Genomic DNA, 12,434 nt, shown 5'->3' with positions numbered 1-12,434 from the left:
GTAGAATCATTCGCTACTGGAAAAAAGAAACACTTTTACATGAAATTTAATGAAATACATTATATTACATTTGACAAAACACTAAACATGAAACTATGAAGCAGAGACTTCTTGAAACAGAACAGCGGAGATCTCCAGTAAGTCAAAAACATTTCTTCATGAGACCATAATCTGAACAACATGAAATATTTTGTGTAAAGCCGTTGTATTGCAGATGGATTTTAATGTAGGATATTGAGTCTCTTTTTTGATGAGAATAATTTAATGTCAAATCAGCTGTTAAGACTTCTTTTTCCTGGGCTGGTCACAATACGGCACATTCTCTAGTAGAAGGCTTTCTCTGGGTCGAAGCACTGAGAGAGGGAGAGAGAGAAAAAACAGGTTCATATAAAAACAGTATATTGTGATAAGTAAGAAAGAAGCTATAATTCTTTATGTATACTATATTCTTGGCACATATTTCATCCTAGCATTGTATGAAATTTGGAGGATAAGGAGAGAGAAGGAAAGGGGTAATATCATACATAGTTTGTTTTCTCCCACATGCTCCATTTGCACCACAGTCTGTCGAAGCACAGCCTCCACATCTGAACCTATTTTGATCATCTGAAAAAGAAAAAGAGTTATGAGGTTTTCAGGATGTGCTGGAGACACGGATGGATCAAAAACTATTGGCCAGTTAACCATAAAATGAAAGGCGCAGTTGCTGGGTAAAAACTATTTCTTTCTAATTAACTTCAGATAACTAGTGACCAGCACCATCTAGTGAGTGAAAAAACGGTTCTGTCAGCACACACTGCAGAGATATTCTGAGATTATCAGCTTTTATAAAAGCATGTTTACAGTAGCCTTCACTGTGTAGGTGAATTATGCAAAGAAAATAATTAATAAAATACATGCACTGTCAGATAAGGAAAATATGATTAATAAAATTCCTACATTTTTCAGTTTTGTTTTGGACTTTGCAAACAAACACAAATAATGAACAAACATATGAATGACATATGATAACAAATGAATGGCAGCCAGTAGGGCACTTCCTCATGTTTTTATAATTTTAGAGGGGACTTTAGCATGCGTCTTGTCAAATGCGCAGCCTTTTTAGCCATTAAAGCACTTATTGGTGTTTATGAGCAGCTCACAGCATTTCCGTTATTTCACAAATGAGATTACGAAATGCTGAAAAAGAAACAGACACTGTACCTTATTAATGTTTTCCTCTGATGCTTCATTTTTGTTTTTCTTGAACTCCTCATTAATCTTTAATCTTGCAGCTTAAAGGGAGGAAACAGAAATATTTCATTTGAAACTGAAGACCATTTTCTCTCACTCTCTGTCACACATACACATGCTTGTATTAACACATGTTTTAACCTCAACCATCACAACTAAATGTCCAACACTTACCTAAACCTAATTCTCAATTTAACCCTAAAACCAGGTCTTAATCCGCAAAAAAACATTAAAGTTGTGTGGACGAGCCAAAATGTCCTCACAAGGTCAAAATGTCCTCACAAAGATAGGTTTGTTTACAATTGGTCCACACAACTTATTTAACACATGTACGTACGTACACACACACACACACACACCTGTCAGTGCTCTGTTGTCATCTCTGAACACATCAAGCCTCGTCCTGTGCAGCGCTTTAAACACGTTCAGAACCTGCATGAATACAAAGTCAGTCGTCTTATTTCACCTCAAGCAGCTGAGGATGACAACAACGTCCAACCAAACGATACAACGTTAACTTGAATGTGTCTGTTTTACTTCCGCACACTGCCGTGTTGGTGTTTACACATTTTTGAGCGACAAAACATTTAAACTAACTGTACATTTAAACGAACATGCAGACAGTCGTGTCTACGAAAGGTCATGACAACGTAAAACATCGTTCTGACTGCGTTTTCTTTGTAAAAACGCAAGTCCTCACCTTCACACGAGTCCCCATCTTGACTTCTTTACCTCATTTCCGGTACAGGGAACGCACCAAAATATTAACCAATCAAAGCAGACTTTGAAATGACGCAATTTTGTAGTCTATCGCATTCTGTTTGTAGTTCGCTATTTTATTGTGATATTTACTCATGTATTTTTCATCTCTTATTTTTTTTAACTTAATATTTTAGTAGTTTGTTATGATGTACCTAAAAAATATATATGAATGATTAGGTGACGCCAGCAGGGGGCAGTGATGCACCGGAATGGATGTGAGCTGCCGTTAAACCCAAAAAAGGAGAAGAAGAGGCGAGGGGGTCGCTTCATTCTGTGTCAACATGGCTGATGAAACAGCTAAGGCGCAGGCTGCCAAGCCGGGCGGGGACACGATATTTGGAAAAATCATACGCAAAGAGATTCCAGTCGACCTAATTTACGAGGATGAGAAGGTATGCATTGCACATTTTCTCTTTCAAGTCTTTTGAAGTCACGCGTGGTAGCTGATTCACTGCCGTTTAGCAACTGCTAACAACACTCTGCGTTAGCTTTGAATAAAGTATGTGGTCAAACATAAACCTACACGTAACTGAATGTGCTGTTTATAGCTTGAACGCACAGCTGTTAATGTAGAAAATGAACATTTGTTTTAACTGGACACGGTTCGGCTTCTGTTCTGCGGCTTTGAGATAGTTTCCTTTTCTAGCCACTTGCCTTCTGCTGCAGTTAGCTGGCTCTGTATCAATGTGTGACATGTGCAGTGCACCGCCCCTCCTGCAGATCCCCTCACTGTTCACGTGTATTATTATTATCATGTTCAAAGTCATGTTCAACCCACTGATTCAAAAGATTAAGTATTATTGAATTTAAACATGAAACTGTTTCAGCTCCAAATAAACAGATGAGGCCATAATCCAGAAATACTGGTCCAGTTATTCTGCTCACTACATGGCTGCAATTACGCTGATATTACACCATAATAACACTGTGGAAAGAGGCGTAAGATAAGTGACTGCAATGTAATAGTTAATGTGCTCACTAGATCCACACTTATGGCTCAGCTATGGCCAAATGTTGCTTTGCTTCATGTGTTCCTCTGTATTTCAGTGTGTTGTCTTCCCAGACATCAATCCTCAAGCTCCCACTCACTTCCTTGTCGTCCCAAAAAAGCCGATTGTTCAGATGTCACAAGCAGAGGACGGTGATGCTGAAGTAAGTATGATTATATGACACTCATTGGTTTCATAATGGGCTGTAAAAATCACTTTTTTCAGAAAGCACAGACCTCTGCCAAACTGACTCACTTTCTGTGTTCGGATCAGCACTGAAATGTTATCATTACTTCCTTTGGACATAAAAAACATTCCAAAAAAATGTTATCAAAATATTTTTTTCACTTTTTGAGTTAATGCAGGCAAAACATGATTTCTTTGGTGTAGTTAACAGCACATTACTAAAAGTGACCACTAGATGGAGCCCTTTACATGCAGTTTAAAGCCTATGCATAATTATCTGCTGTACCTAAACATTATATTTGATTTAATCTAATCTAGGGGTTGAAATGTTTAATGAACACCTCAGTGTCAGTCATTATCTCTCTCTCTCTCTCTCTCTCTCTCTCTCTCTCTCTCTTTCAGTTGTTGGGCCACCTGCTGATTGTTGCAAAAAAGTGTGCTAAAGATGCAGGTCTGTCTAAAGGCTATAGGGTTGTCATCAATGATGGACCAGATGGGGGCCAGTCTGTCTATCACATCCATGTCCATGTCCTGGGTGGACGCGTAATGGGTTGGCCACCCGGCTAACATCCATCTCCTCATCGCACATTTCATCCTGTCATTATGCACATCTGTTGTTTGGCAACCAGCAAAACTGTTGAAATGTAGACTTAAAACTGGTTGTCACCTGAAATGAGTCAAAACAAAACCAGGAAATTCACAAAGGGAAATAAAATGCACTTCTCAGCAAATGAGTCTCTCTTTTTATTTAAGTTGTTTTGTTGAGACTTCTGTCTGAAGATGGCTTTTGTTTTTAGGCTCCAAGATTTTAGCATCTGATCCAATGAGTCCTGTAAACAGCAAGGTGGATATTGTTTTTATGTTCCTCAAACAATTATCAACTGATGTTGAGGGGTAAACTTGGTCAGCAACAACTTGTGAGCAGTTGGTATGTGCAAAATGAATTTCCACATGAAGGTTAGGACCCAGTTTTACACACCAACTTCAAGAATTGACTCTTGCTGCCTAGTTCATATTAAACCAGGTGCCAGTGTATCCAGATATTTAGTTTATTCTCTCAGTGTTGGCTGGTAAGTTGAAGAAGTGAATGATGGGTCAGAAAATATCAAGAAAGACACTCCAGTGACATCGTGTAGCTAAGGTTTCAAGGAGACACTTGTTTGTATTAACAGAAAATGTATGTGTAATGGAAATCAGGTTAAATAGGTATTTAAGGAGTTTCTCACTGGATTTAAATGTCGAGCACAAGAACACCAGAGAAACAAGTGAATGGCTCTGTTTTATTAACAGTAAGAGACAATGCAGAAAGTTGAAGAAATATAAAATACATGAAACATCCATAAAATATTAAAACAAAAATAAATAAAATGGTCTTTTCACAGAAATGACAAGGGAAAAAAAGCCCCCGACACTAATCAATTGACACAGATTTTAACAAACATGTACCTAGCATTCACAGTCCCCTATTTTTTTTTTTCTTCCTTTTTTTGATAAAATTGTGTGGGAGAAAAAACAAACATGGTTAAAGGCTTTGTTTGTACAGACAGAATAGATTTAAAGAAGCAAGGCAGTCATTTCTGATATCAAGCATAGCGCCGTCATTCTTCATCATTCTTTGCCAAACCATCTGACATTAGATGCAGGCTTACACCGCTTCTTCACTACTTCTGTATAAGGGGAAAAAAGACAATCTGATGTGCAAAATAAATCTTTTAGACAGCTACATATTTTTCCTTCTTTTAATGAATGCCTTTCTCTAGACAAAATGGGCACTTGGAGGCATTTAAAGACATTGTACAGTACAGCATAGAGAGAAGGAAATGGACTTCTATTCTGGTACCTAACATTCACTAGTGCGAGAATATTGAAGTAGTGTTACACTGCCTTTTACTAAATCTTACCCTAAAACACAAACTACAAGCTGAAGAGAGATTCAGGAAGTGTTAGTCCCAAAAAACGTCATCTGAAAATTCAGCAAAGTCAGAGAAAAACAGGGATACTGTACTGTCTGTCTGCAATTGAAATACTGAACACTCATGGAAACCTTTTGTATATACATCGATATGAAGGTGTATTAGGAGCCAAATCCATAAAAAAGATATTGTCACATGTATCGTCAGTTCTATCCATGAGACGTTAATGAAACCAACAGTATATCCAGCAGCTATGTTCGATGAGGTGACTTGAAGCATTAAAAAGTATAAGGTATCCTGTATCTACAATATGATAATAGTATTTGTATAATCTAAAATATTTTGTTAAAACAGCTCATCGCTGCCAGATAAAGAAGACGTCACATCACCAGTGACTGGAAAAAGTATAAAAAAGCCAATTGGAAATCATAGGACACTTGAGTGGATTTGCTAAGAGCACTGGTTTCGACAGGCCCTACCTATCACACAGATGTGATAGCAGTGAATTAGCTTGTGTTTCAGTATAATAAGTAGAGGAAGGCATCCTTCTTCTAAAACACACTATGAATGCAACATTAGCTTTTTGCACAACAGACAATTTTAAGATGGCCACTGTTTGAAAAATGTTAACAAAAAGGTTAAATTTGGCAAGTGAATATTTGGACTGAAAAATAATCACTTAGTTTCCCAAAAGGCTGATACTTGTGTGTGGAACTACCATTAGTTAGATCAGTTTTCTCTAAGCTCCGTCTTTGACACATTACTGGAGTGACATGTCATTTTTTCCAACCACTAGGAGGGAGCTGAACGAAATAATAACAGAAAACAGGTGAAAGAAAGACGTGTGATGACAGAAATGAGGAGGCACTACAAATCCCGGTTGATCGCGGTTCAATGGACGGACAGTTTTTAAGTTATGATGAAATGTATGAAACAGCTGCACATTCTGCTTAATGTGTGAAATGTTGAAGGTATGAATCATGACTGCACTTTTCCAGGAGGGTTATTTAAGGCTGCTAAAATATTCTGAATAAGAGCTCATAAATTATTGCAGTGTTGCATTTTCTTTCTCAGTGTACATATTACATTGCTTGCAAGATTTGTTTTACAGTGCATTCTGTTAGTCTGAAATGACCGTTTGAAAGTCTTTAGATGCTGTCTCGTATAATATTTGAGGGGTTACACAGCGACTATCAAGGGTGTGTTTTAAGGCATGCCCTTGGTGTCGGTTGGGTCCTGACACATGAAGAAGGCAAGAGGAGAGGACTGGAGCAACAGAGGAGACTCCGCTGAGAGAGCAGACAGGTAGCATTTAGTCCTCGTGGAGGTCGAGTTGGAAAGTAAGTGTGAAGGTTTAGAAGCTTGAAATCAGTCATGAGTACATTTCCATTCATATGTGTATTCAAAATGCATCAGTTGGGGTTTTTGCTAAATGATCTTGGTATTAAATGTACAGTATATTCCAAGAGGTCTGTGAAGATTCTCAGTCATCCAGGTCATTGTATCATCGAGAGAGTAGATATAGGCGTCTATAAGTTGCTTATATCTATCTTGAATATATTCCTAGAGTGGCACAGTCAGCAGAATGGGAACTATTCTGTCGGGGAAAAAAGTGGTGTTTCTATTCCTGCTCCTTGTTGTTAACACTGATTGCTAGACATGTGAACTCCATTATTCACATAACCTTGGTTTCAGGGTTTTCACTTCTGTGCGATGGCCTCCTCGCCGCTCGGCCGGATGCGACTGAAGTGCAACCCTCCAACTCCTGCTAACCCCAGACCCACGCTGGGGTCCGTGCTGGCAGATGAAGCCTGAACTCTGGCAGAAGCTGTTGATCCTCCAGGCCCGGGGAGGATCTCCAGCAGTGATTCTTTGGCTCGGGGCACAGACCCGGGACTGGCAGCGGAGGGGGAAGTTGTTGTTTTGGTGGTTAGGGGCTTGGTGGGAGTGGTAGGGCTGGTCAGGTCGAGGCTGGCCAGGGCATCCAGAGTCCCATCTGGGTCAACCATGACATTGATCACTGGGGAAGAAAGATAATCAATGTGGTGTATACCAGGTGTATATCAATCAGATCTGATCAAACTCCAGTTTCTATCACTGAAGTAGCTGATTAAATGGGTTAAGGGGGGTTTAGTGTGATTTTCCCAGCACCCTAAATTCCCCTGAAAACATTCCTGCCCACCAGCTGTTGTAAAGCACTTTCTCACAGTTCCATACACAAATGCCAGTCAATGTCACTGTCTTTATAGGGAATCACTCGGCCCTTATTTATAAATGTAACAACTTAAGTTGTTTACACTCTTTAAAATCCCTCTATCATGAATGCAACCTTACAAACAGAAGCAGCTGCTTAAAACTCACATAATGAAATACAGCAGCTTATTTAAGTGTATGTTTGCCGTCCAGGTTAAGTTCAGGTTTGTTAGTATGTCCGACATGTGCATGTCTGTTACCTACCTTGAAGCTGCTTCTCAACTCTCTTCAGTTCGAGCAGAATTGAGGAAATCTCCTGCGTGAGGTGAAATGATCGGGGGAAAATGATTACATTGGCTTTCAAGTGTCGCTGTGCTTTCATTCATTTCAAATGTTGCTCAGACAGACAGATTTCTGTACCTTATTGGAGGTTTTCAGGAGTGGCACGTCACCTTCTGATCGCAATTTGTTCTCAATTTCATCCCAGTTTCTGTCCTTATCCTTAAACAAAATCCTAAAGGAAAGTGACACAGAACAGGACATGCGGTCACTCACAGTTTTCTGCAATACAAAGCAGCACAATGAAATAACACACACTACACATTGATACAAACATGAGTTTGTGTGGTTATAACACCACAAAGTACAATTACCTGATTTTTCCCGCAGTTTTGTCGACAGAGGTTCTGATCTTGGAGGACAATTGAGAGACGGAATGGAGCAGCAGGCTGTCCAACACCGCCTGAATACAGAGAGGAACATAAACAAAGTGTGACATATGACACCCTGAGGGTGAGTGCAAACACATATTTGCTGTCATGCTCTCGGCATCGGCTCTCACATCCTCTCGGTTCCAGGTTCGTCTCCTCAAAGCTCGGGGCTCCAGACTGTCAGGAGCACGGGGGCGGAGCTCCGCTGGCTTACCGTTGATCTCTGGTGGCTTATTAGTTGAAATCACTGGTGGGATCTTTCTGAAGTTAAGGCTTTCGTCAAACACCCGGTCAACAAGCTGGACACAGAGGGGGAGAGATTTGAAGTGAAAAGCACTGACTTTGAAGCAATACTATCACACTTGTCAGAGAATGTGTTTGTGTGTAAACACTGGCAACACAGAAGCAGTTGGGCTTGAAAGCGTTTATCCCATAAAAGTGCTGAATGACTGGGTTTTTGTATGGCAGAACTTACTTGAATCAGCATTGACAATGGTCTGAATGTAACTGACATGCTTTACTGTATATTTAAAATATAAGCACTACAGTTTTAAATAAACCTCTGTGAGAAAGGAAGGACTTAACAGTAAGCAGTTCTGAAAAAGTCTTAATCCTGTGATAAATGACCTCACAGCTGATGAGTGGCAGTTTTATCCAAGCAGCGGGTGAGATGGGAAAGGCGTAATGGAAGCACATAGAGTTAAGCAGTGATAGAAAAAGAAAAACCGGCACCTTTCTCATGCTCTCCTGTATGTCCGGCTGGGTGGAACGTGCAGGGCCTACCTCTTCCCGGGTGTCAATAGCTGATCCCGGGGTGGTGGCGGCAGTACTGACGGTGGTGCTGGGTGCTGTGCCCGATGAGCTGACTGAGTCAATCTCGCCGGCGACATCATGGATCTCACGGGCCAAGATAGCCAAGTCCTTAGCCAGGTCCTGGCTGATCCTGCGCACACAGGGGAATAACCTGTTAACCATCAGACAGGGTTCTTTAGGACTCAGGATAGACATGAAATTGAACAGTAAAACTTAAATCATTAATAACGGCTATATATATTATTGCATTAAACATAAAACACCTCTTTTAATGAATAGATCTCTCTTCTTCAGATCATTACCTGGCTATTTCCTCGCTGTGTGCTGTCCAGTCCCTGATGTATTCTTCCTGCTCTTTCATGCGATGTTTGATTCCCACGCCACCCGGACCGGTTGCCGCTGCAGGGCCTGGACTCGCTGTGGTGCTGAGCCTTGAGTTGCGGTGTGGAACGAGGTGATGAGGCCGCACGTGCGAGCGTCCCCCGTGCTTCGGTGAATTCCGATTGGAGCCGAACTCTTCCTCAGAGGTGGAGCCGTACTCTGGTGGCAGACGTCTCCACCTGCTGCTGCTGGACACTGTGATGGCAACAGCAGGAGAACACAGCAGTTAAGAATGCTTATTAGTATATTCCAGTACGACATTTGGTATGCATGAAGTTAATGAATGTACTTATGAACATGAGAGGCTTTGTTACTGGGGAAGACAGACACGTAAAAGCGTAATACTTCTCGTTTTGTTAAGTTCTTGTTAATGGACAGCTGCAGGGATGTTTTTTTATGATAATGAAGCCATACTGAAAACAACAGCAACAGCAACAGAGGCTATTTGAGTTAATCCCCAAACCCCATGCAGCCAACAAATGCGTCCAACAACATAAAATCCAGACAGAGCCAGGAACGTGTTAAGCTGCTTCAAAACCATGATGAGACAACAACATGCTCTATCAGTCTCTTAACAGTAAACCAGGTCCAGGTGCAAGTGCAATACCAATCTACAAAAGGCTGGACACTGATCCAAAGCCATTTGCTGGATTCTGCAGTTTACACTAATGTTGTCAAATGTTTCATCAGAAATAGAGTGTGAATAGAGCATAAGGGTCTTCATCAAATTATCTTGATGGATTTAGGGGAAGGAGACAGAGTTAACACTGCAGCATATGCTAGAGCTGGGTCACACCCTTAAAAAAATTCCCCAAAAAATTCAAACTCAACTTCAAAATTTACATCTAGAAACATATTCCAAGCAAAAGAAAGATGATTCTGCATCATCAGTATTTATAGTCCATAACAAAGAACTTCTAATAGTTGCTTTACGACTGAATCCTATAAGTGCATCACCTTTTTAAACAGTCATGTCAAATCTTTATTTAACACGAAAAACCAGCTCCTATTCTGGGACCCAGGTCTGACACACAAACATAAAATAACACACACACACACACACACACACACACACAGGCCTAACAAGGCTCTACAATTCTGGTACGGTACCCATCAGCTCCTCCTCTGCATCAGCACCCTCAGGTTCAGGCTGAGAGTTCTCTGGACGATGAGAACCAGTGCACATGTAACGTCACTTCACAGTGGGAAATGTTTACATATCGACACAGTAATGAGGTATGAAATGGAGCAGTTTTTTTAAAGTAAGATAAATAATGTAACATTAAGGTTAAGTTTTCGTTCAGTCAGACAGAAAAATAAGGTTTTTTGATTACCTTGACATCTTTCGACCACTTCTTAAAGGTCTTTCTCACATGATGTTACATGTGATGTGTCTTGCTTCCCGTTTTACATCTTATTTTTCCGTCTGACTGAATGAAAGTTAAGCTCAATGATATTACCAAGAAGACAGTATGAACCTATTTGGAGTGAAAAATAAAGTAATGTTTCTTTGATAAACAAAACAAAATCAGAATAAACAGTAATAAGAGGCTCAGTTGATGTGCTCACCTGTGGGCGAGCAGTACCCAGATGTCGTGGTCTTAGGCTTGGACTCATTCAGTTTGGATACACTGTTGGCCCTCATCCTGGGCGTCAGTCTGTTCTCTGTCGGTGTTGATGAGCGCAAGCCCAGACGCAGAGCAGTCTCAGCTGACAGGCGGGGTGAGGAGGTGGAGCTCCGGGTCATTGTACACTCTGAGTCACTGCGAGCTGAGATGGAGCCCACGCGGGTCCTGCGCGGCTGAGCCAGCAAATCCAGTCGTGACAATCCCTTCCGACCAGACGGCGGCTTAGAGGTGGAGCTGGTAGTGGACACCTCAGAAGCCACAGAAACCCTGTCAGCATCAGCTAGGTCTGTGTCAGATGTATCTCCCAGCCGGGCTCGACGAAGAAGGGAGGCTCTTGTGGGCCGTGGCTGCGGCAGTGAGGCCTGCTTGCTCAGAGAGGAGGTAGTGGCTGCCTGGAGAGTGCGGCTGGTTTTGGACAAACCATTGGTGGAGGTCTTTGCAGACCTGCTATCGTGTTTGGAATTGTGGGCATCATCTAAGCCACGTCCATGGACTAAGAGCCCCAATGGTGCATTGTAGGACTCCTGGTCAGAGGAGAGGATGTCAGAGATGGGGAAGGAAGTCTGATCATCATCAGTGAGATCCAGTGAAGGTTGACGGACTCTGGAGGAGGAAGAAGATGGCTGAGTGGAGCGGCGAGCATCAGTCCTACTTGTCGTCTCCACAGTTCTTGTTTTAGTCTTCCTCTCCAAGCGCTCACGGGCACTTGTATTAGTGACGCTGGTCTTGGAGGTCGTGCTTATGTTGCTCTTTTCCCGGTGCATGCTGCTGAAGGAACGTCTTTTTTGTGCATTAGGTGCTTGTTTCCTTTCTGCCTCTCCAGCCACATGACTAGCTGCACTTGCCGTGTCCACGTCTGACTCAGGAGAGATGGAGTCCGATCGAAGGGGGAATCCAGAACCCGAACCCTGAGTGCCAGTTTTACTGCTTTTCTGATCTAGTTTGTTTTCATCTCTTAGTTTGGCCTCCAGGAAGGCCATGACAGCTTCAGTGTCTTTCAAGAGTGTAGCCGTATCCATGCTACTCACAGAGTCACTGCGTTCGCGCCCACTGCTGCCTCTGTTAATGCGAGGGATGAGATCCGCAGGCACATTAGCACTGGGCTTCTCAATGGTGAAGCTGCCCTGTCGCACTAGAGGCTTCCCAGACTTTTCTCCTCCTTCTACAAGTCCTCCTCCTCCTTTCCTCTCCTCTGACCTCTTTCTCCGCTCTGAGCTGCTGGAGGTCCGGAGACGGGCCTTGGATGGAGAAGAAGTGGAGCTTTGTTTCCGTTTACCGGTCATTTCACCGTCTTCCATGGGAGTTGGGGACTCCCCGTCTCCCTTGTTCTCTTTTTCTTGGGGTTCAGTGTCCTGTTTCTCCCCAATCTCAGACCTCAAATCTTTGATGCTGGATTTAGCTCTGGAGTCATCCACAGGAAGCTGGGGGAGGGTCCTGCGCTTACGGTCGGTCAGACTTGAGGAGGATTCTCCTCTGCTGAGTGATGCACCATCAACGCCTGCAGAAAAAAAAGATATATTTTATTAAATTAACTTTAAATAAACTTTTCATTAAATTTTATATGTTTTTAAATATGATTTTTTTTTGAAAACTTAATATTAATAATAATTCATATTTGAAATACAA

At 41.8% G+C, this 12,434-nt stretch overlaps 3 protein-coding genes across 4 annotated transcripts in view; 1 reads left to right on the top strand and 2 right to left on the bottom strand.

The window, feature by feature from the left end:
- Positions 1–30: 30 nt before the first annotated feature.
- lyrm7 (LYR motif containing 7) lies at positions 31–2,015 on the bottom strand. The gene is made up of 5 exons (XM_058651557.1): positions 1,934–2,015; positions 1,593–1,665; positions 1,204–1,274; positions 525–606; positions 31–353 (listed from the first exon to the last, which is right to left on the bottom strand). The coding sequence occupies exons 1-5, from the start codon at positions 1,949–1,951 to the stop codon at positions 280–282; spliced, it is 318 nt and encodes a 105-aa protein (XP_058507540.1). The 5' UTR covers positions 1,952–2,015; the 3' UTR covers positions 31–279.
- A 210-nt stretch (positions 2,016–2,225) lies between these two features.
- Positions 2,226–3,901, top strand: hint1 (histidine triad nucleotide binding protein 1). Its single transcript, XM_058651929.1, has 3 exons — positions 2,226–2,387; positions 3,043–3,147; positions 3,573–3,901. Exons 1-3 carry the CDS (start codon positions 2,277–2,279, stop codon positions 3,735–3,737), a joined length of 381 nt encoding a protein of 126 aa, XP_058507912.1. The 5' UTR covers positions 2,226–2,276; the 3' UTR covers positions 3,738–3,901.
- Positions 3,902–4,436: 535 nt separating this feature from the next.
- cep170aa (centrosomal protein 170Aa) overlaps positions 4,437–12,434 on the bottom strand; it is a 38,327-nt gene continuing 30,329 nt past the window's right edge. For both annotated transcript variants that reach the window (XM_058651452.1, XM_058651451.1), the window contains 9 exons: positions 10,750–12,306; positions 10,291–10,341; positions 9,102–9,375; positions 8,719–8,950; positions 8,118–8,285; positions 7,930–8,018; positions 7,697–7,790; positions 7,541–7,592; positions 4,437–7,103 (listed from right to left, as the gene is read on the bottom strand). In XM_058651452.1, coding sequence (XP_058507435.1) covers positions 6,784–7,103; positions 7,541–7,592; positions 7,697–7,790; positions 7,930–8,018; positions 8,118–8,285; positions 8,719–8,950; positions 9,102–9,375; positions 10,291–10,341; positions 10,750–12,306 — 2,837 coding nt within the window. In that variant the 3' untranslated portion in view covers positions 4,437–6,783. The remainder of the gene's footprint in view (positions 7,104–7,540; positions 7,593–7,696; positions 7,791–7,929; positions 8,019–8,117; positions 8,286–8,718; positions 8,951–9,101; positions 9,376–10,290; positions 10,342–10,749; positions 12,307–12,434) is intronic.

Source organism: Solea solea, chromosome 15 (genome assembly GCF_958295425.1).
Source record: "Solea solea chromosome 15, fSolSol10.1, whole genome shotgun sequence".
Classification (NCBI taxonomy): domain Eukaryota; kingdom Metazoa; phylum Chordata; class Actinopteri; order Pleuronectiformes; family Soleidae; genus Solea; species Solea solea.
Note: the sequence above shows the minus strand (reverse complement) of the source record. Positions and strands in the feature narration are given on the sequence as shown.